The sequence below is a fragment of the Bufo bufo genome, chromosome 4 (assembly GCF_905171765.1).
Source record: "Bufo bufo chromosome 4, aBufBuf1.1, whole genome shotgun sequence".
NCBI classification, from domain to species: Eukaryota; Metazoa; Chordata; class Amphibia; order Anura; family Bufonidae; genus Bufo; species Bufo bufo.
Genome location: NC_053392.1, coordinates 220373291 through 220397216, shown reverse-complemented (window position 1 = coordinate 220397216; position 23926 = coordinate 220373291). Strand labels below are relative to the sequence as shown.

General features: G+C 43.4%; 1 protein-coding gene and 1 long non-coding RNA gene across 2 annotated transcripts in view; one reads left to right on the top strand and one right to left on the bottom strand.

Moving 5' to 3' along the window:
* LOC120997939 (melanotransferrin-like) overlaps positions 1 to 6389 on the top strand; it is a 182920-nt gene extending 176531 nt beyond the window's left edge. The window contains exon 16 of the mRNA XM_040428311.1: positions 5665 to 6389. Coding sequence (XP_040284245.1) covers positions 5665 to 5732 — 68 coding nt within the window. The 3' untranslated portion in view covers positions 5733 to 6389. The remainder of the gene's footprint in view (positions 1 to 5664) is intronic.
* A 739-nt stretch (positions 6390 to 7128) lies between these two features.
* Positions 7129 to 22908, bottom strand: LOC120997940. The gene is made up of 3 exons (XR_005778264.1): positions 22897 to 22908; positions 14912 to 14916; positions 7129 to 7368 (listed from the first exon to the last, which is right to left on the bottom strand). It is a non-coding gene; the product is annotated as an uncharacterized LOC120997940 (long non-coding RNA).
* Positions 22909 to 23926: the final 1018 nt, after the last annotated feature.

The window sequence follows — 23926 nt, the reverse complement described above, 5'->3', positions numbered from 1 at the left end:
ACTTTTTGTGAGTAGTGTATGTAGCATTTGCTGTATTTCATAAGCCATATGCACTTCGTAGGCAAATCTTCTGTGCTGTACGCATAGAGGTCCTGTCTAGTGTTGAGCAAAGCAAAGTATTCAAAGCAGAATTCGGTGTGAAGATTAGGAAAATTTTGATTCACCACAAATCTGAATTTCCTCATGCTTTGTGGTAACAAATCAGTTTTTCCTAAAATGGCGGCTGCATGTGTTACAAAATGAAAGTAAGAATCCCAGGAACGCAAGATCACCCATAATGCCATGCAGCCAGACAATCTGCAGATAGCCATCCCCTGTGATATCACAGACCTATAAAACCCTCATCCCGCGCGATCTCCGCCATTGTCCTGTGAGCTGAGAATAGGGACATGTGACAAGTGCTCATGCGCTAGGGGCAGTGTTGCTGAAAATAATTAATAGAAAAATATTGGAGAGGGAGAGTGCAGGGAGACTTATTCTGTGTTAGTTTTATTTATTTATTCCTACATCAGCCATAAACTAAGATATGTAATTCAAAACCAAAAAGATGGAAGCCTTTATTATCCCACTGCCAGAATGCCAAACCATACCATCCAGTCTGCACCCCTTAGGGGGGCCAGGTCTTAATGATAATTATCCTCATCTTTTGCTGGCTTTACTTCTTCCAAATCATCCTTCGAAGTCTCCATGTCCTAGAAAAGCCAGCAAGATACAGAGAGAGGAGGAGCTGGATGTTCCTGATGACATATTCTCATCGATATTAGATGATGTGGAAAAGGAGGAAAAGCAAATGGCAGAAGAAGGGCCCCCGCCTGTAGGGCAAAATATTGCTGGGGTTGAAGAAGTTGGGTATACTAGCATATTGTGCCTCCACCTAACCAGCCAAACCCCATGCCGTGTGTCCATTAACAATAAAGACCTACAATACACTATGGTCTTCATTATTAAATGGAAAGCAGCTGCAGTCTATTTGGCCGCACGTTTCTTCACATGGCCACAACCCGCCTGCAGTACAGCCGTTCTGTGTGGCCGTACAATAAGGCACAGTGGCCTGGGTATACCTGATTTATACCGATTTGTGACCAATCATATTTTTTAGTAGAGGGGAGGGGAGAAGAGAGAAGGCAGCGCCAAATGTGTAGTACAGTATAAAATAATTAAAATGATGCAAAAATAATGCGCTTACCAGAGTGTGTTGTGAGGAGTCACAACACCTTTGACGAGCCTGGCTGGTAGATGGACCAGCGGCCGGGGGTGCCTTGCTGCAGTCTAGGTTCCAGGGCGCATTTAGGCATTAAATGCGGAAGCGAAGTAAGGTAAACCAAAAGGAGAAAAAAATGGAACTGCATATAGCTTTTGCTTTTGGGCGCTGCTCGGCTGGATATATCACGCAGAAGGTGAATTAAAAAAGTATTTATTTGTCTACGCGTTTCGAGGGCATTGAACCCTCTTCCTCAGGACAATCAATGATACAATACAAGACAGTTTGAATTTATTTATGCACTTGTTTTTGGCGCCTTACCTCGATTGTAGGGGGTGGGGCTATGGGCGGAGTTAATATAAATATAAATATAAATAATCATGTTTATTTATATTAACTCCGCCCATAGCCCCGCGCCCTACAATCGAGGTAAGGTGCCAAAAACAAGTGTATAAATAAATTCAAACTGTCTTGTATTGTATCATTGATTGTCCTGAGGAAGAGGGTTCAATGCCCTCGAAACGCGTAGACAAATAAATACTTTTTAAATTCACCTTCTGCGTGATATATCCAGCCGAGCAGCGCCCAAAAGCAAAAGCTATATGCAGTTCCAGTTTTTTCTCCTTTTGGTTTACCCAATCATATTTTTTGGCTAACGTCTCTAGTCCTGTCAATAAGATGGCTGCTGATCGAGGGTCATGTGACCAGACACATCACTCAGCCTCCTCCATTCAAACACCCTGCACCAAACTCCCAACAGTAAAGTGCAGTCGGCAGATGCAGTGTAATTGAATGTAGGAGACATCACATGGAGGTGATTTGCCTGGTCACATGATCCTCTATCAGCAGCCATCTTATGGACAGGATCTCCATAAGATGGAGGACAGCACAGAAAGCTTGGCCAACAAGGGGGCACACCTTATTAAATATAGAAAATGGTGCAGAATTTCAACAAAGGCTAGACAGTATTAGTAAGTGACATATAGTCATTTTACAAACACATTAGTCAACAGAAACAAGAAAGTGGCCAACCCCTTTAAGTTACAGAACATTAAAAAAGCAAGGCACCAAATCCTATGTAGCTGCGGTTCATTTTGTAATGTTGTGTGCCAAAATGCACACATACTTAGCATGCAGTTGGCCCAGTACAGAAGTTCTAGGAAATATTTAGTGGATGCAGTAGCTGCCATGATGTTTTAAATGGGTAAAGGATGCTTGGCTGTGTAGCTAAAGGTATAACCAGTAGGAAGAGAGAGATTGTGATCCTGCTGTAAACATAGTTAGTGGGACCACATCTACACTGAACAAAAATGTGCAACACTTTCGGTTTTGCTCCCATTTTGCATGAGCAGAACTCAAAGATCTGAAACATTTTCTACATACACAAAAGACCCATTGCTCTCAAATATTGTTCACAAATCTGTCTAAATCTGTGAGCACTTCTCCTTTGCCGAGATAATCCATCCCACCTCTCAGGTGTGGCATATCAAGGTGCTGATTAGATAGCATTAATATTGCACAGCTGTGCCTTAGACTGCCCACAATAAAGGACACTCTGAAATGTGCACAGTTTTGCCTTACTTGGGGGAGGTTGTCAGAAAACCAGTCAGTATCTGGTGTGGCCACCATTTGCCTCACACAGTGCAACACATCTCCGTTGTATAGAGTAGATCAGGTTGTTGATTGTGGCCTGTGGAATGTTGGTCCACTCCTCTTCAATAGCTGAGCGAAGTTGCAGATTATTGGCAGGAACTGGAACACGCTGTCGTATACGCCGATCCAGAGCATCCCAAACATGCTCAATGGGTGACATGTCCGGTGAGTATGCTGGCCATGCAAGAACTGGGATGTTTTCAGCTTCCAGGAATTGTGTACAGATGATTGCAATATGGGGCCGTGCATTATCATGCTGCAACATGAGGTGATGGTCGTGGATGAATGGCACAACAATGGGCCTCAGGATCTCGTCACGGTATCTCTGTGCATTCAAAATGCCATCAATAAAATGCACCTATGTTCGCTGTCCATAACATACACCTGCCAATACCATAACCCCACTGCCACCATGGGCCACTCGATCCACAACATTGACATCAGCAAACCGCTCACCCACACAATGCCACACACGCTGTCTGCCATCTGCCCTGGACAGCGAAAACCAGGACTCATTCGTGAACAGAATGCCTCTCCAACGTGCTAGACACCATTGAATGCGAGCATTTGCCCACTCTGGTTGGTTACGATGACGAACTGCAGTCAGGTCCAGACCCCGATGAGGACGACGAGCATGCAGATGAGCTTCCCTGAGACTGTTACTGACAGTTTGTGCAGAAATTCTTTGGTTATGCAAGCCGATTGTTGCTGCAGCTGTCCGGGTGGCTGGTCTCAGACTATCATGGAGGTGAACATGTTGGATGTGGAGGTCCTGGGCTGGTGTGGTTACACGTGGTCTGCGGTTGTGAGGCCGGTTGGATGTACTGCCAAATTCTCTTAAACGCCGTTGGAGACGGCTTATGGTAGAGAAATGAACATTCATTACATGGGCAACAGCTCTGATAGACATTCCTGCAGTCAGCATGCCAATCGCATGCTCCCTCAAACGTTGCAACATCTGTGGCATTGTGCTGTGTGATCAAACTGCACATTTCAGACTGGCTTTTTATTGTGGGCAGTCTAAGGCACACCTGTGCAATATTCATGCTGTCTAATCAGCACCTTGATATGCCACACCTGTGCAGTGGGGTGAATGATCTCGGCAAAGGAGAAGTGCTCACTAACACAGATTTAGACATATTTGTGAACAATATTTGAGAGTAATGGGTCTTTTGTGTATGTAGAAAATGTTTCAGATCTTTGAGTTCAGCTCATGCAAAATGGGAGCAAAACTGAAAGTGTTGCGTTTATATTTTTGTTCAGTGTAAATACTGTGTCCAGCTCTGGAGAGGAAATATTATTACACTGAGAGAGTAGTTAAGCCTTGAAACAAACTCCCATCAGATGTGGTTGGGAAATCTACAGTAAGTGAATTTATACATGCCTGGGATAAACACATGTCTATCCTTAAAGGGATTCTGTCACCTCTCATAACACAAATTCAGATTTTAAACCAGTCATGCTCCACAGCTTACCTTGAATCGGCTGTGCTGTTCTATATTGTAATCCGTCCAGTAGTTTTGCAGAAAAACAACTTTTATAATTATGCAAATTAACCCTGAAGCGAAGTCTCGCGCAGACGCAGTACCCACTGAGGGCTGCGCCAGTGCGATTTTCTGGAGACTGAGGGAAGAGCGAGCATCGGACGTCACTAGGCTCGGCGCATTCCCAGTGACGACGATGAAGCTCCTGCCCTCAGTCTCCAGCAAATCGCACTGGCGCAGCCCTCAGTGGGTACTGCGTCTGCGCGAGACTTCGCTCGACCGTCAGGGAGGGGGAGGAGAGGGATGAGACGCTGTGGGCGGTTAGGGATTCTGGAAGAAGGCGTTTTGGGCACTGTAAGAGGGGCGTCTGGGCACCTTCAGGGTTAATTTGCATAATTATAAAAGTCGTTTTTCTGCAAAACTACTGGAAGGATTACAATATAGAACAGCACATAACCCAACCGAATTTGGGTTATGAGAGGTGACAGAATCCCTTTAAATACATAAGAAATAATATAAGGGCAGAGCAGAAGGACCAGGGGGTCTTTTTCTGCAATCGATCTTCTATGTATCTATGGGTCTGTCATCAACAGTGAGGGCACACTGTGGCCCAGATTTACTAATCCTATAGATCAGGCATGCTCAACCTGCGGCCCTCCAGCTGTTGTAAAACTACAACTCCCACAATGCCCTGCTGTAGGCTGATAGCTGTAGGCTGTTCAGGCATGCTGGGAGTTGTAGTTTTACAATAGCTGGAGGGCCGCAGGTTGAGCATGCCTGCTATAGATGGTATAAATTTAGACAGGCTGTCTAGACCTGCATGAGGTTTATCACAGGGGCTCAGACTGGATGAGAAATGTGGTGCTTTTGTCTAAGTCTATACCAAGTACTGGTTGGCTTACTTTGAGAAAGAATTTTATGCCAGAATTGTGGTGTAATTTTGACACAATATGGTGCATCTTAGGACACTCCTCTTTTCTTCTAAGCCACATCCCTTTTCACCAAGCCCATCCACATTGTGGAGCAAGCTGGAAAAAAAGCAAAGCCCTATTTCCATCAATTTGCCCCAAAATTGTGCCAATTTGCACCACTTTTTTGATGGATTGTAGACATACACACATTAGTATATCTGGGCCCATCTGTTAAATAGCAAGCTCTTCTCGGCTGGTCAACCTAGGGAGCTCATGTGATCCATTTCCTATGGAACTCACATTTGTATCCTACATGAACAAGTTAATAATAAAGCTATTTTCAAAGCTCATCAAAATTAATTGGATACATGATAGAAATGGCATCATTTCATTATTTTCTTTCTTTCTCCTGCAGCTATAACTCCAGTGAACACTGCCTTATTGCTAATTAGCAACATCTTACTAATTAAGTTTTGTGCATAATTACCAACTACTGAGTCTTCAAGATGCCTTTGGAAATTACAGTGCTATAAACATGGTTATTTTGTTCTGCTGAAGACATAAAAGTCTATAAATGATGAATGTATCTGTATTCCATGCATACCTGTCTTGTGAACAATCCTGGTCATCACACATAATTCATATTAACCCGTTTATTAAAGAGAAATTGCCAATTCAATATTTATTATGTTAGCATCACTATTCAGCAGGTATATGTTTATCTATATAAATGCATGTATATCTTCAACACCTTCAAATGATATAGCAGTGGCAGTACTTTTGTTTGTTAGTGTTCCTTAAGTGATTTTTTTTAGGTATGTAATTACTGGGGTCATGTCAGTGGGAGGCTGCAAGCTGGAATTACCACCAGTATTAAAAATGAATGAGGAGCTGATTTTAATGGAGATACTGGTAAGCCACCTCTCCATTCAAATAAATCAAATTACAGAAATAAGAATAATTACTTTTTTCTTAATAGTATGGTGGTTTCACATCTGGTACATTTTTATTCCATGGATCTGACCACCACGAATCCACTGCAAAATCAGCATGGTACAATGTTGAGGCAGATTTGCATGAAGCCACATCCGTGGTGAAAAAATGTACCATATATGAATCCACCTTTAAAGAGCATATTAAACCAGGCACACCACATGGTAGAGTTGATCCTGCTAATTAAAATGATACCTTGTTTATGTTTGTATGATGCACCATTCCAGAGAAAACTGTAATTTTATTAATATGCTAAATAGCTAGTTGGAGCACTGAGTCATCGACCAGAGCCCTTGGAGCACAAGTTTGTGAACACCCCCTCAGCCTTAGCCACTCCCCTCATCCCCTGGGTCAACAGGCCTGGTTCTCACAGTAAAGGTAGTTCTCCAACTAGCTAATTAGCATATTGATAGTTTTCGCATTTTTCTCTGGAACGGTGCACTGTACAGACATAAACAAGGTATCATTTTAATCAGCATGACCAACTCTACCATGCAGTGTGCCTGGTTTAATACAGTTTCTAATGCTAACAGAAGCTCTTTAAAGGGGTATTTTAGCTTTTAATATTGATGACCTATCATCTTGATAGGTCAGCCATATCAAATCAGTGGGGGCCAACACCCAGCATCCCCAACTGATCAGAAAGTGAATGTTAGCTGAGCTGAAGTACACCACCATGGACTTCTGTTTATGGCTCTGTCCGCTGTTAAGTTTACTGTACCAGTGGCTGCAAAAACAGCTGATCCGTGGGGGTGGACCTCACCAATCTGATATTGATGAACTGTCTGGAGGATAGGTCATCAATTTAAAAAAGCTGGAATCCCCTTGAAAATAACTACCAGGATCCATTTATTCTGAACACTTGCTGACCTAAATGTCATTGAAGTCTATTTTGGGAAAATTCTCTTTAGCAGCTGGGATTGAAGAATATAATTTTGTTACTCAAAATAATTACATAAAGCTACAGTAAGAGATCATACTTACATTTAAAAGTAATGGCTCCCTCTCTCTCTCCTGGCAGCTGCGTAGCTGTAATTGCAAAGTACGATCTGACTTCCAACTTATAAGAGTTGTTAAATTTTCGAAAAAAGGTCTTATTCTTTTCTCTAAACAGCGCCTCTGTTGTCTGGTATTGCAACTCAGTAGCTTTCACTGTAAGGCCTCCTGCACATGACCGTATGGCTTTTTCAGTGTTTTGCGGTCCATTTTTCACGGATCCGTTGTTCCGTTTTTTTGTTTCAGTTGTGTTTCCGTTTCGTTTTTCCATTCCGTTTTTCCGTATAGCATATACAGTATACAGTAATTACATAGAAAAAATTGGGCTGGGCATGATATTTTCTATAGATGGTTCCGCAAAAACGGAACAAAACGTATGTGTTCTGTTTTTTTTGCGGACCCATTGACTTGAATGGAGCCACGGAATGTGATTTGTGGGCAATAATAGGACATGTTCTATCTTTCAGCGGAAAAACGGAAATGCGGAAACGGAATGCATACGGAGTACATTCCGTTTTTTTTGCGGAACCATTGAAATGAATGGTTCCGTATACGGACCGCATACGGAACGCAATAAAACAGCCAGTAAACGGGAAAAAAAAAACGGTTGTGTGCAGGAGGCCTAAAAGAGATGAGTTGCAACATCATACACAGCCCATCGCCGAGAGTGATGCTGTTCGTGGAAAAAAAAGCCGATATGGCCAGAGAAAGTAATAACAAATTGCTGCGAGGGCAGTAACAATCATGAGTATTTTATTATTACATGGAGTAGTAATGGTGGGTCCACCAATCCCATGCTATACTATCTGGATCTCACTATGTGGTACTACAGTGGTCCCTCAAGTTACAATATTAATTGATTCCAAGATGGCTATAGTATGTTGAAACCACTGTAACTTGAGTATTCAGTTCCAAAGACCCAAAATGTCATCCAAGATAAGAGAAAATGAAGATTTAAGAAGAATAAGCAGATAACTAAGACAGATAAAACAAGTCCTTACAGATAAAACAAGTCAGGAATAGCTGCTAACTAGCAAAGAATACAGCTATTTTACCAGAGAAGTGACCTTCAATTGTTGGATCTCAGTCTAAGGCCTCCAGCACACGACCGTTTTTTCCCCCCGTTTACTGGCCGTTTTTTGCGTTCCGTATACGGTCCGTATATGGAACTATTCATTTCAATGGTCCTGCAAAAAAAACAGAATGTACTCCGTATGCATTCCGTTTCCGTATTTCCGTTTTTACGTTCCGTTTAAAGATAGAACATGTCCTATTATTGCCCGCAAATCGCGTTCCGTGGCTCCATTCAAGTCAATGGGTCCGCAAAAAAACGGAACACATACGGAAATGCATCCGTATGTCTTTCGTTTCCGTTCCGTTTTTTGCGGAACCATCTATTGAAAATGTTATGCCCAGCCCAATTTTATCTATGTAATTACTGTATACTGTATATGCCATACGGAAAAACGGAACGGAAACGGAAACACAATGGAAACAAAAAACTGAACAACGGATCCATGAAAAACGGACCGCAAAACACTGAAAAAGCCATACGGTCGTGTGCAGGAGGCCTAAAGGTCCCTCTTCATGGGACCACAGAGCAGCAAATTATCGGGAAGGAAGCTTTCCTTCCCGAAAATCTGCTGCTCGCTGGTGGTAGAGACCAGAGTATGGGTATGAATGATTTGTGTGTCCACACAAACGATCAGATCACCCGATGAACGAGTGTTTTGCTAGTTCATCAGGTAATCGACGGTACATTTACATCCTATCCTATTTCCTATGCACGCTAGTTAGCTATTATCTTTAAGGTTCTCGACCTGTGTAAAGGGTCCTTAAGGCTGCGTTCACACGGGCGAGATTTCCGCGCGGGTGCAATGCGGTAGGTGAACGCATTGCACCCGCACTGAATCCGGACCCATTCATTTCAATGGGGCTGTTCAGATAAGCGATGATTTTCACGCATCACTTGTGCGTTGCGTGAAAATCGCAGCATGCTCTATATTCTGCGTTTTTCACGCAACGCAGGCCCCATAGAAGTGAATGGGGTTGCGTGAAAATCGCAAGCATCCGCAAGTAAGTGCGGATGTGGTGCGATTTTCACGCATGGTTGCTAGGTGACAGTCTATTCACTGTATGCATGTGATTGGAGCATGTGATCTGACGTCACCACAGGTCCTAGCCTGTAGTTCATCATTAAAGAAGTAAAGAAGAGACCGGGAACTACGCGGACAAGAGGAGAAGGTGAGTTAATTTTTATTTATTTTTTTAACCCTCAATTGATTACCTACTATGCATTCTGTATTCAGAATGCTATTATTTTCCCTTATAACCATGTTATAGGGGAAAATAATACAATCTACAGAACACCTAACCCAAACCTGAAGTTCTGTGAAGTTTCTTTTCTGATTTTAGAGAAACCAATGTTTTGCTGCCATTTCATAAACAACATGACCGCATCATGTGATCATATCCCTACTGTTTCTTCTTATTCCCCCTGAATGGCATATTAAAAACACATCCTGAATATAGTTGTATTATTGCAGATAATATGTGTTGCGGTCATGTTCGGGGGTTTTGTCAGTATCAATTCTTGCAGTGTCAGAAAATTAAAGTGTATTTCAAATGGTATGTTCAAAATGCCTTGTTCCTCAGGGAGTACTATTAAAATGCTATCATTTTTTATTTAAAACTGGATGTTATTATAGCGGTTTTCTTTCTGACTGTCCTTAGTGAAATGTGTGAAACTCCTACGGGAGAACTTTTTCTAATGTACAAAATGCACAAGTGGTATTTTGTTACTTTTTTTTCAACTTTAGGCTGCGTTCACACGGGCGAGATTTCCGCGCGGGTGTAATGCGGTAGGTGAACGCATTGCACCCGCACTGAATCTGGACCCATTCATTTCAATGGGGCTGTTCAGATGAGGGATGATTTTCACGCATCACTTATGCGTTGCGTGAAAATCGCAGCATGCTCTATATTCTGCGTTTTTCACGCAACGCAGGCCCCATAGAAGTGAATAGGGTTGCGTGAAAATCGCAAGCATCCGCAAGCAAGTGCGGATGCGGTGCGATTTTCACGCATGGTTGCTAGGTGACAGTCTATAAACTGTATTATTTTCCCTTATAACATGGTTATAAGGGAAAATAATAGCATTCTGAAAACAGAATGCTTAGTAGGTGATCAATTGAGGGTTAAAAAAAAATAAAAAAAATTAACTCACCTTCTCTTCTTGTTCGCGTAGTTCTCCCGGTCTTTAGTTCTTTAAAAGATGAACTATGGTCTAAAGGACCTTTGGTGACGTCAGATCACATGCTCCAATCACATGGTCCATCACCGCGGTGATATACCATGTGATTGGAGCATGTGATCTGACGTCACCAAAGGTCCTTTAGACCATAGTTCATCTTTTAAAGAACTAAAGACCGGGAGAACTACGCGAACAAGAGGAGAAGGTGAGTTAATTTTTCTATTTTTTTTTAACCCTCAATTGATCACCTACTAAGCATTCTGTTTTCAGAATGCTATTATTTTCCCTTATAACCATGTTATAAGGGAAAATAATAACATCTACACAACACCGAACCCAAACCTGAACTTCTGTGAAGAAGTTCGGGTCTGGGTACCACAGTCGGTTTTTTATCACGCGCGTGCAAAACACATTGCACCCGCGCGATAAAAACTGAACATCGGAACGCAATCGCAGTCAAAACTGACTGCAATTGCATTCCTACTCGCGCGGGTTTGCCGCAACACACTGGGACGCATCCGGAACTAATCCGGACACGCTCGTGTGAACCCAGCCTTACTCCGCTCTCTAACTTTTCCAAAAAGTTGTCTTGGTATGAGAGGTGTGGCCTCCTGTGGTATAATTTATACCAGAATCTAACATATATTATAGCACACAATCTACATTAGCTTATAACTGGAGTAGATTTGCTTTTCTGGACTGCTAGAAGATACACCAAATTGTGATTGTTAATAAATGCAGCAGATCTAACTCCAGTGTACTACTTATTAAGGCCTCTTTCACACTTGCGTTGTCCGGATCCGTCGTGCACTCCATTTGCCGGAGGTGCCCGCCGGATCCGGAAAAACGCAAGTGAACTGAAAGCATTTGAATACGGATCCGTCTTCAAAATGCGTTCAGTGTTACTATGGCACCCAGGACGCTATTAAAGTCCTGGTTGCCATAGTAGTAGTGGGGAGCGGGGGAGCAGTATACTTACAGTCCGTGCGGCTCCCGGGGCGCTCCAGAATGACGTCAGAGCGCCCCATGCGCAAGGATGATGTGATCCATGCGACACGTCATCCATGAGCGCGGGGCGCCCTGACGTCACTCTGGAGCGCCCGGGGAGCCGCACGGACGGTAAGTATACTGCTCCCCCGCTCCCCACTACACTTTACCATGGCAAACAGGACTTTAGCGTCCTTGCAGCCATGGTAACCATTTAGAAAAAGTGTAGCCCCGACGACGGAACTCTATGCCGGAAGAAAAGAACGCAAGTGTGAAAGAGCCCTTAGACTGGCATATCAAATGCCAGTTTTATTAAATTCCTTCTCAGGGTGCATATTGTATGGCATGTTAATTTTCTTACAAAGGAACCATAGCAGTAAAATACACAACACATGACAGGTATACTGGCTTATAGGATGGATGATGAGGTGCACAAATTGAGCTCTCCATAGCCTCCAAAACATCTGCAAGAAATGTAATTATAAGTTTCTGTCCAATCCTTCTGTAGGAAGTGCAGCTCTAAAGTATAACAAGCCACTGGAAGATTCATGAATGTAGAAAAGCATTATAATTTGGCCAGAGATGTGATTTTAATCTTGGTGCCCTCTAAAAGAGAGAGTTATGATCTAAAGAAAGGGTGAAACATAGTGATATTATCTCTTGGCTAGAAAATTGTGCAGTTTGTTAAATGCAGTAAAAGTGACTGTGCATGCATGGCATGCTTTCCACCGGAGGTTGGGACTAAGGCCTCATGCACACGACAGTTGTTTTTTGCATCCGCAAATTGTGCGTCCGCAAAAAAAACGGATGCGGCATCCGTTTTTTTTGGAGGATCAGTTTTTTTCCACAGATCCCTTGTAATAAATGCCTATCCTTGTCCGCAAATGTAAAAAAAGTAGAACATGCACTTTTTTTTGCTAAAGGGAAACACGGACAACAGATGCGGAACACAAACGGATCAACTATCAGCATTTTTTTGCTGACCCATTGTAATGAGCGGGTCCCAATCCTATCCGCAAAAAAAAACTGAACGGAGGCCGAGGTCGTGTGCATGAGGCCTTAGACTGACCTGTCTCAGGATCAGTCAGGGTCTCCAGGTCCAGACCTTCACTGATGTTTTAAAACCCATTCCCTAAATACCTGTATAGTAAATCCATAAAAATATTATAAAAATTATTATTTATATATATATACACACACAGTGGATATAAAAAGTCTACACACCCCTGTTAAAATATCAGGTTTCTGTGCTGTAAAAAAATGAGATAAAGATAAATCTTTTTAAAACTTTTTCCACCTTTAATGTGACCTATAAACTGTACCACTCAATTGAAAAACAAACTGAAATCTTTTAGGTAGAGGGAAGAAAAGCAGAAAAACTAAAATAATGTGGTTGCATAAGTGTGCACACCCTCTTATAACTGGGGATGTAGCTGTGCTCAGAATTAAGCAATCACATTCAAAATCATGTTAAATAGGAGTCAGCATCCACCTACCATCATTTAAAGTGCCTCTGATTAACCCCAAATAAAGTTCAGCTGCTCTAGTTGGTCTTTCCTGAAATTTTCTTAGTCGCATCCCACAGCAAAAGCCATGGTCCACAGAGAGCTTCCAAAGCATCAAAGGGATCTCATTGTTAAAATGTATCAGTCAGGAGAAGGGTACAAAAAAATTTCCAAGGCATTAGATATACCATGGAACACAGTGAAGACAGTCATCATCAAGTGGAGAAAATATGGCACAACAGTGACATTACCAAGAACTGGACGTCCCTCCAAAATTGATGAAAAGACGAGAAGTAAACTGGTCTGAGAGGCTACCAAGAGGCCTACAGCAACATTAAGGCCCCTTGCAGACGAGCGTGTCCGGATTAGGTCCGGATGCGTCTCGGTGCATTGCGGCAAACCTGCGAGAGTAGGTACCCAATTGCAGTCAGTTTTGACTGCGATTGCGTTCCGATGTTCAGTTTTTATCACGCGGGTGCAATGTGTTTTGCATGCGCGTGATAAAAAACCGACTGTGGTACCCAGACCCGAACTTCTTCACAGAAGTTCAGGTTTGGGTTAGTTGTAGTGTAGATTGTATTATTTCCCCTTATAACATGGTTATAAGGGAAAATAATAGCATTCTGAATACAAAATGCATAGTACAATAGGGCTGGAGGGGTTAAAAAAATTAATAAAATTGCACTTGTTCGCGCAGCCGGCATCTCTTCTGTCTTCATCTGTGAGCAATAGGACCTTTGATGACGTCACTGCGTTCATCACATGGTCCATCACATGATCCATCACCATGGTGATGGATCATGTGATGAGCGTAGTGACGTCATCAAAGGTCCTATTGCTCACAGATGAAGACAGAAGAGATGCCGGCTGCGCGAACAAGTGGATTAAGGTGAGTTAAATTATTTATTTATTTATTTTAACCCCTCCAGCCCTATTGTACTATGCATTCTGTATTCAGAATGCTATTATTTTCCCTTATAACCATGTTATAAGCGGAAATAATAATGATCGGGTCCCCATCCCGATCGTCACCTAGCAACCGTGCGTGAAAATTGCACTGCATCCGCACTTGCTTGCGGATGCTTGCGATTTTCACGCAACCCCATTCATTTCTATGGGGCCTGCTTTACGTGAAAAACGCACAGAGAGGAGCATGCTGCGATTTTCGCGCAACGCAAAAGTGATGCGCGAAAATCACCGCTCATGTGCACAGCCCCATTGAAATTAATGGGTCCGGATTCAGTGCAGGTGCAATGCGTTCACCTCACGCATCGCACCGGCATGGAAATCTCGCCCGTCTGAAAAAGGCCTAAGAGGAACTTCATCTTTCAACATGACAACAACCCAAAGCATACATCCAAATCAACAAAGGAATGGCTTCACCAGAAGAAGATTAAAGTTTTGGAATGTTCTAGTCAGAGTCCAAACCTGAATCCGATTGAAAATCTGTGGGTTGATCTGAAGAGGGCTGTGCACAGGAGATGCCCTCGCAATCTGACAGATTTGGAGTGTTTTTCTCAAGAAGAGTGGGCAAATCTTGCCAAGTCAAAATGTGCCATGCTGATAGACTCATACCCAAAAAGACTGAGTGCTGCAATAAAATCAAAAGGTGCTTCAACAAAGTATTATCTTAAGGGTGTGCACACTTATGCAACCATATTATTTTATTTTTATATTTTTTCTTCCCTCTAACTTAAAGATTTGAGTTTGTTTTTCAATTGAGTGGTACAGTTTATGGGTCACATAAAAGGTGGAAAAAGTTCTGAAATGTCCACTGTACATATATATACTGTATCTATGGATGGTGAGCTGAGGTTGTTTTCACTGAGGCAGCCTACTTTCAAGTGCTTCTTGCAATTGGAGCTACAATAGTCATCAATTATTAGAAAATAGCAAATTCCTAGTGCAGATTAAAGGGCACATGTCACCTATCCTGACATTTCTGTTTTAATAGCTACATGTATTCCCATGTAATAACGATTCTGGAGCATCTGTTCTTATGTCTATATGTCCTGCCATTCCTTTATTATTTCTACTAGACGTTATGAGCACAGTCTGAAAATGGCAGCACTCATTGGATAGAGTCAGACTGTGCAGATACACCCCCCCAACTGGTTACCTCCCCTCTGTACCCTTGCTGCAGACTGCTAGCAATTCATTCATAACTTGTAGTTGAAATAATAAAGGAATGGCACAACATAGATCCATAAGAATAGATGCTCCAGAATTGTTATTACATGGAGAATGCATGGAGCTATTAAAACAGACATGTCAGGAGAGATGAAAGGTCCTCTTTAGGCTCCATTCACACGTCAGCAATTCTGTTCCGAATTTTGCGGAACGGAATTGTGGACCCATTCATTTTTATGGGGCCACACTATGTGCTGCCTGGATCCGGAATTGCGGATCCGCACTTCCGGGTCCGCAATTCCGTTCCCGAAAAAAATAGAACATGTCCTATTCTTGTCCGCAATTGCGGACAAGATTAGGCATTTTCTATTAAGTGCTGGCGATGTGCGGTCCGCAAAATGTGGAACGCACATTGCCGGTGTCCGTGTTTTGCGGATCTGCCGATCCGTGGATCCGCAAAACACACACACGGATGTGTGAATGGAGCCTTAATTTGTAAAATTTATCCACTGCAGAAACAGAACTATATGATTATCAGCACTCCCCTTGAACCTAAGCATCTAAAACCCTCCCACAGAAATGTCTGCAGACTACGCTTGTATTTCTACAGTATTACTAGGGTACTTATAGCTACACACTTATAGCTACACACCAGTGAATTAGTAGACTTGTAACCTGACATTCCTGGGTTTCAAAAGGTCACCCCAACTATCATGGCATTTACAGTACTGTTCTTCCCTCAGGCACAGCTACCACTGTACCTCCTATAATGATGGCATATATCTGTGAACTAGAGTGAACTATGCCCTCCATTGCCAGCTTCTATTAAATGGAGACTGTGGTAGAAAAAACATACTTTTGGGCAGATCTATGACAATATATAGTACTTATTACATACAGTCAGGTCATAAATATTGGGACATCGACACAATTCTAACATTTTTGGCTCTATACACCACCACAATGGATTTGAAATGAAACAAACAAGATGTGCTTTAACTGCAGACTGTCAGCTTTAATTTAAGGGTGTTTATATCCAAATCAGGTGAACGGTGTAGAAATTACAACAGTTTGCATATGTGCCTCCCACTTGTTAAGGTCCCAAAAGTAATGGGACAATTGGCTTCTCAGCTGTTCCATGGCCAGGTGTGTGTTATTCCCTCATTATCCCAATTACAATGAGCAGATAAAAGGTCCAGAGTTCATTTCAAGTCTGCTATTTGCATTTGGAATCTGTTGCTGTCAACTCTCAAGATGAGACCCAAAGAGCTGTCACTATCAGTGAAGCAAGCCACCATTAGGCTGAAAAAACAAAACAAACCCATCAGAGAGATAGCAAAAACATTAGGCGTGGCCAAAACAACTGCTTGGAACATTCTTAAAAAGAAGGAACGCACCGGTGAGCTCAGCAACACCAAAAGACCCGGAAGACCACGGAAAACAACTGTGGTGGATGACTGAAGAATTCTTTCCCTGGTGAAGAAAACACCCTTCAGAACAGTTGGCCAGATCAAGAACACTCTCCAGGAGGTAGGTGTATGTGTGTCAAAGTCAACAATCAAGAGAAGACTTCACCAGAGTGAATACAGAGGGTTCACCACAAGATGTAAACCATTGGTGAGCCTCAAAAAAAGGAAGGCCAGATTAGAGTTTGCCAAACGACATCTAAAAAAGCCTTCACAGTTCTGGAACAACATCCTATGGACAGATGAGAACAAGATCAACTTGTCCCAGAGTGATGGGAAGAGAAGAGTATGGAGAAGGAAAGGAACTGCTCATGATCCTAAGCATACCACCTCATCAGTGAAGCATGGTGGTGGTAGTGTAATGGCGTGGGCATGTATGGCTGCCAATGGAACTGGTTCTCTTGTATTTATTGATGATGTGACTGCTGACAAAAGCAGCAGGATGAATTCTGAAGTGTTTCGGGCAATATTATCTGCTCATATTCAGCCAAATGCTTCAGAACTCATTGGACGGCACTTCACAATGCAGATGGACAATGACCCAAAGCATACTCCAAAAGCAACCAAAGAGTATTTTAAGGGAAAGAAGTGGAATGTTATGCAATGGCCAAGTCCATAACCTGACCTGAATCCGATTGAGCATGCATTTCGCTTTCTGAAGACAAAACTGAAGGGAAAATGCCCCAAGAACAAGCAGGAACTGAAGACAGTTGCAGTAGAGGCCTGGCAGAGCATCACCAGGGATGAAACCCACCGTCTGGTGATATCTATGCGTTCCAGACTTCAGGCTGTAATTGACTGCAAAGGATTTGCAACCAAGTATTAAAAAGTGAAAGTTTGTTTTATGATTATTATTATGTCCCATTACTTTTTGTCCCGGAGGCACATATGCAAACTGTTGTAATTCCTACACCGTCCACCTGATTTGGATGTAAATACCCTCAAATTAAAGCTGACAGTCTGCAGTTAAAGCACATCTTGTTCGTTTCATTTGAAATCCATTGTGGTGGTGTATAGAGACAAACTAAGAAGACAGGTTGGCATCAGCAGGAGCTGCTCAAACCCACATGCAGTTGTGCATATATATAGGGGAGCAAATCCTGCACTTGTGGCCCGTTGCTAATGGCAATCCCCAGCAAAATGCATACAATGGAGGATGCCCGCGGCGAACCACAAGTACCACAATAGACATCCTACACAAGGTAACAAGTGCGGATGTGATAATTAATATAACAATATAACAAAACAATAACAAACATAGGTGCACTCTGCAGTCTCACTAATTCTCAAACTGATTTTAAAATTGAGAGATTAGTCAACATGTCCTACGGTGTAGAACATGTCTTAAGCCCGGACACCACGACAAGGTTTCTCAAGTAGCCCGGGACCCTACACTCTCCTACCTGAGCCATATGGGCAATACCAGGAGCCAGTGGGCAAATTACAGGAGCATAGGGCCGACTCGCAAACAACTCACCAGTTACCTCCAGCATGTGGCCATGCTTGCAATGGGAGGAGGGAGGAGTCTGTGAGTCCCACTCAAGACTTGCTGATATAGCCCAGGCTTCACAGGTGCACCTAAATGTGACCTGTAGATGGAAAACAGGCACATTTAAATAGGAGTTTATACACCTCCAGGAATCTATATATACAAACTAAGAAGACAGGTTGGCATCAGCAGGAGCTGCTCAAACCCACATGCAGTTGTGCATATATATAGGGGAGCAAATCCTGCACTTGTGGCCCGTTGCTAATGGCAATCCCCAGCAAAATGCATACAATGGAGGATGCCCGCGGCGAACCACAAGTACCACAATAGACATCCTACACAAGGTAACAAGTGCGGATGTGATAATTAATATAACAATATAACAAAACAATAACAAACATAGGTGCACTCTGCAGTCTCACTAATTCTCAAACTGATTTTAAAATTGAGAGATTAGTCAACATGTCCTACGGTGTAGAACATGTCTTAAGCCCGGACACCACGACAAGGTTTCTCAAGTAGCCCGGGACCCTACACTCTCCTACCTGAGCCATATGGGCAATACCAGGAGCCAGTGGGCAAATTACAGGAGCATAGGGCCGACTCGCAAACAACTCACCAGTTACCTCCAGCATGTGGCCATGCTTGCAATGGGAGGAGGGAGGAGTCTGTGAGTCCCACTCAAGACTTGCTGATATAGCCCAGGCTTCACAGGTGCACCTAAATGTGACCTGTAGATGGAAAACAGGCACATTTAAATAGGAGTTTATACACCTCCAGGAATCTATATATACAAACTAAGAAGACAGGTTGGCATCAGCAGGAGCTGCTCAAACCCACATGCAGTTGTGCATATATATAGGGGAGCAAATCCTGCACTTGTGGCCCGTTGCTAATGGCAATCCCCAGCAAAATGCATACAATGGAGGATGCCCGCGGCGAACCACAAGTACCACAATAGACATCCTACACAAGGTAACAAGTGCGGATGTGATAATTAATATAACAATATAACAAAACAATAACAAACATAGGTGCACTCTGCAGTCTCACTAATTCTCAAACTGATTTTAAAATTGAGAGATTAGTCAACATGTCCTACGGTGTAGAACATGTCTTAAGCCCGGACACCACGACAAGGTTTCTCAAGTAGCCCGGGACCCTACACTCTCCTACCTGAGCCATATGGGCAATACCAGGAGCCAGTGGGCAAATTACAGGAGCATAGGGCCGACTCGCAAACAACTCACCAGTTACCTCCAGCATGTGGCCATGCTTGCAATGGGAGGAGGGAGGAGTCTGTGAGTCCCACTCAAGACTTGCTGATATAGCCCAGGCTTCACAGGTGCACCTAAATGTGACCTGTAGATGGAAAACAGGCACATTTAAATAGGAGTTTATACACCTCCAGGAATCTATATATACAAACTAAGAAGACAGGTTGGCATCAGCAGGAGCTGCTCAAACCCACATGCAGTTGTGCATATATATAGGGGAGCAAATCCTGCACTTGTGGCCCGTTGCTAATGGCAATCCCCAGCAAAATGCATACAATGGAGGATGCCCGCGGCGAACCACAAGTACCACAATAGACATCCTACACAAGGTAACAAGTGCGGATGTGATAATTAATATAACAATATAACAAAACAATAACAAACATAGGTGCACTCTGCAGTCTCACTAATTCTCAAACTGATTTTAAAATTGAGAGATTAGTCAACATGTCCTACGGTGTAGAACATGTCTTAAGCCCGGACACCACGACAAGGTTTCTCAAGTAGCCCGGGACCCTACACTCTCCTACCTGAGCCATATGGGCAATACCAGGAGCCAGTGGGCAAATTACAGGAGCATAGGGCCGACTCGCAAACAACTCACCAGTTACCTCCAGCATGTGGCCATGCTTGCAATGGGAGGAGGGAGGAGTCTGTGAGTCCCACTCAAGACTTGCTGATATAGCCCAGGCTTCACAGGTGCACCTAAATGTGACCTGTAGATGGAAAACAGGCACATTTAAATAGGAGTTTATACACCTCCAGGAATCTATATATACAAACTAAGAAGACAGGTTGGCATCAGCAGGAGCTGCTCAAACCCACATGCAGTTGTGCATATATATAGGGGAGCAAATCCTGCACTTGTGGCCCGTTGCTAATGGCAATCCCCAGCAAAATGCATACAATGGAGGATGCCCGCGGCGAACCACAAGTACCACAATAGACATCCTACACAAGGTAACAAGTGCGGATGTGATAATTAATATAACAATATAACAAAACAATAACAAACATAGGTGCACTCTGCAGTCTCACTAATTCTCAAACTGATTTTAAAATTGAGAGATTAGTCAACATGTCCTACGGTGTAGAACATGTCTTAAGCCCGGACACCACGACAAGGTTTCTCAAGTAGCCCGGGACCCTACACTCTCCTACCTGAGCCATATGGGCAATACCAGGAGCCAGTGGGCAAATTACAGGAGCATAGGGCCGACTCGCAAACAACTCACCAGTTACCTCCAGCATGTGGCCATGCTTGCAATGGGAGGAGGGAGGAGTCTGTGAGTCCCACTCAAGACTTGCTGATATAGCCCAGGCTTCACAGGTGCACCTAAATGTGACCTGTAGATGGAAAACAGGCACATTTAAATAGGAGTTTATACACCTCCAGGAATCTATATATACAAACTAAGAAGACAGGTTGGCATCAGCAGGAGCTGCTCAAACCCACATGCAGTTGTGCATATATATAGGGGAGCAAATCCTGCACTTGTGGCCCGTTGCTAATGGCAATCCCCAGCAAAATGCATACAATGGAGGATGCCCGCGGCGAACCACAAGTACCACAATAGACATCCTACACAAGGTAACAAGTGCGGATGTGATAATTAATATAACAATATAACAAAACAATAACAAACATAGGTGCACTCTGCAGTCTCACTAATTCTCAAACCGATTTTAAAATTGAGAGATTAGTCAACATGTCCTACGGTGTAGAACATGTCTTAAGCCCGGACACCACGACAAGGTTTCTCAAGTAGCCCGGGACCCTACACTCTCCTACCTGAGCCATATGGGCAATACCAGGAGCCAGTGGGCAAATTACAGGAGCATAGGGCCGACTCGCAAACAACTCACCAGTTACCTCCAGCATGTGGCCATGCTTGCAATGGGAGGAGGGAGGAGTCTGTGAGTCCCACTCAAGACTTGCTGATATAGCCCAGGCTTCACAGGTGCACCTAAATGTGACCTGTAGATGGAAAACAGGCACATTTAAATAGGAGTTTATACACCTCCAGGAATCTATATATACAAACTAAGAAGACAGGTTGGCATCAGCAGGAGCTGCTCAAACCCACATGCAGTTGTGCATATATATAGGGGAGCAAATCCTGCACTTGTGGCCCGTTGCTAATGGCAATCCCCAGCAAAATGCATACAATGGAGGATGCCCGCGGCGAACCACAAGTACCACAATAGACATCCTACACAAGGTAACAAGTGCGGATGTGATAATTAATATAACAATATAACAAAACAATAACAAACATAGGTGCACTCTGCAGTCTCACTAATTCTCAAACTGATTTTAAAATTGAGAGATTAGTCAACATGTCCTACGGTGTAGAACATGTCTTAAGCCCGGACACCACGACAAGGTTTCTCAAGTAGCCCGGGACCCTACACTCTCCTACCTGAGCCATATGGGCAATACCAGGAGCCAGTGGGCAAATTACAGGAGCATAGGGCCGACTCGCAAACAACTCACCAGTTACCTCCAGCATGTGGCCATGCTTGCAATGGGAGGAGGGAGGAGTCTGTGAGTCCCACTCAAGACTTGCTGATATAGCCCAGGCTTCACAGGTGCACCTGTCGTGGTGTCCGGGCTTAAGACATGTTCTACACCGTAGGACATGTTGACTAATCTCTCAATTTTAAAATCAGTTTGAGAATTAGTGAGACTGCAGAGTGCACCTATGTTTGTTATTGTTTTGTTATATTGTTATATTAATTATCACATCCGCACTTGTTACCTTGTGTAGGATGTCTATTGTGGTACTTGTGGTTCGCCGCGGGCATCCTCCATTGTATGCATTTTGCTGGGGATTGCCATTAGCAACGGGCCACAAGTGCAGGATTTGCTCCCCTATATATATGCACAACTGCATGTGGGTTTGAGCAGCTCCTGCTGATGCCAACCTGTCTTCTTAGTTTGTATATATAGATTCCTGGAGGTGTATAAACTCCTATTTAAATGTGCCTGTTTTCCATCTACAGGTCACATTTAGGTGCACCTGTGAAGCCTGGGCTATATCAGCAAGTCTTGAGTGGGACTCACAGACTCCTCCCTCCTCCCATTGCAAGCATGGCCACATGCTGGAGGTAACTGGTGAGTTGTTTGCGAGTCGGCCCTATGCTCCTGTAATTTGCCCACTGGCTCCTGGTATTGCCCATATGGCTCAGGTAGGAGAGTGTAGGGTCCCGGGCTACTTGAGAAACCTTGTCGTGGTGTCCGGGCTTAAGACATGTTCTACACCGTAGGACATGTTGACTAATCTCTCAATTTTAAAATCAGTTTGAGAATTAGTGAGACTGCAGAGTGCACCTATGTTTGTTATTGTTTTGTTATATTGGTGGTGTATAGAGCCAAAAATGTTAGAATTGTGTTGATGTCCCAATATTTATGGACCTGACTGTATATTTACATATTTCTAGGTGCCATTATATTATGACATATACACTACTGAAAGATGGAAAAAAAAGAACACCTAGTTAACACCAAGTTCTAAGATCCTTACTTTACATGCAGAAGCTTCACAGACTTTTTTGTCTGGCATCACTGCTGTTTGTCTGAGAGCACTGTTTTTCATCTTCTCTCCTAGAAGACTGTTGATTGGGTGTTGAAGTGTTCAGCATGCCCGCTAGACAACCATTTGTGCAATTTACAGACTTTAAAAAGGGCCAAATAGTAGAACCTGGATGGTGCATCCATCAAATCTCAGAAACAATTGGACAAGAAGTTTCTGTAGTGCATCGGTGGTTTTGACAGTGCTCAGAGGAGGACACTCAAACACATAAAGAGGGTTCATGCCAAGATGCACACTAAGATCCCGGTATAAGAAGAGCTGCTGTATCTCATGTCATCACAAACTGGTTCTGTAGTTGGTCCTGCAGTGACAGTGCAAAACATAAGAAACTGTCTTTTTAATACAGAACTGCATTCACGCACTCCACTAGCTCATTGCCGAGAGCATCTGCATTGATGATGTGAGAGAGCCCATTGGAGGCATAAATGGCAAAAATTAGTGTTTAGTGATGAAAGCAGGTTCTGCCTTGGTACTAATGATGGCCGCATCAGAGTTCGCAGGAGAGCCGGAGAGTGCCAACTGACACCATGCATAGTGCAGACACACAGGAACAACACCATGTGTAATTTTGTAGGGTGCCATTAGAAATCATGGCTGTCTCTGTCTCGTGTTCATGCATGCAACGCTGGCCAGCCTTCTGTATGTCCAGGACGGACATCATAGAACCAGTCCTACTGCCTTTTTGCCTCAGTTAGTATACATAATGTTACAACAAGATAACGCCTGCCCACATACAGGCCACTCTATAGAGCATCCATCAGCTCCCCTGACCAGCTTGATTGCTAGATCTCTCTCCCATCGAGAACGTCTGATACTGGATCTCCCATGCACAGCAGCTGACAGCCACCTTGGCTGATCTACGGATTCAAGTTGAAAGAGCTTTGACTGACATACCACAGGAGGACACCATGCATCTGTATGACCATTACTATGCCAGAGAGGCAGCCTGTATCGCAGCAAGGGTAGGTGCTACCTAGTGACCCTG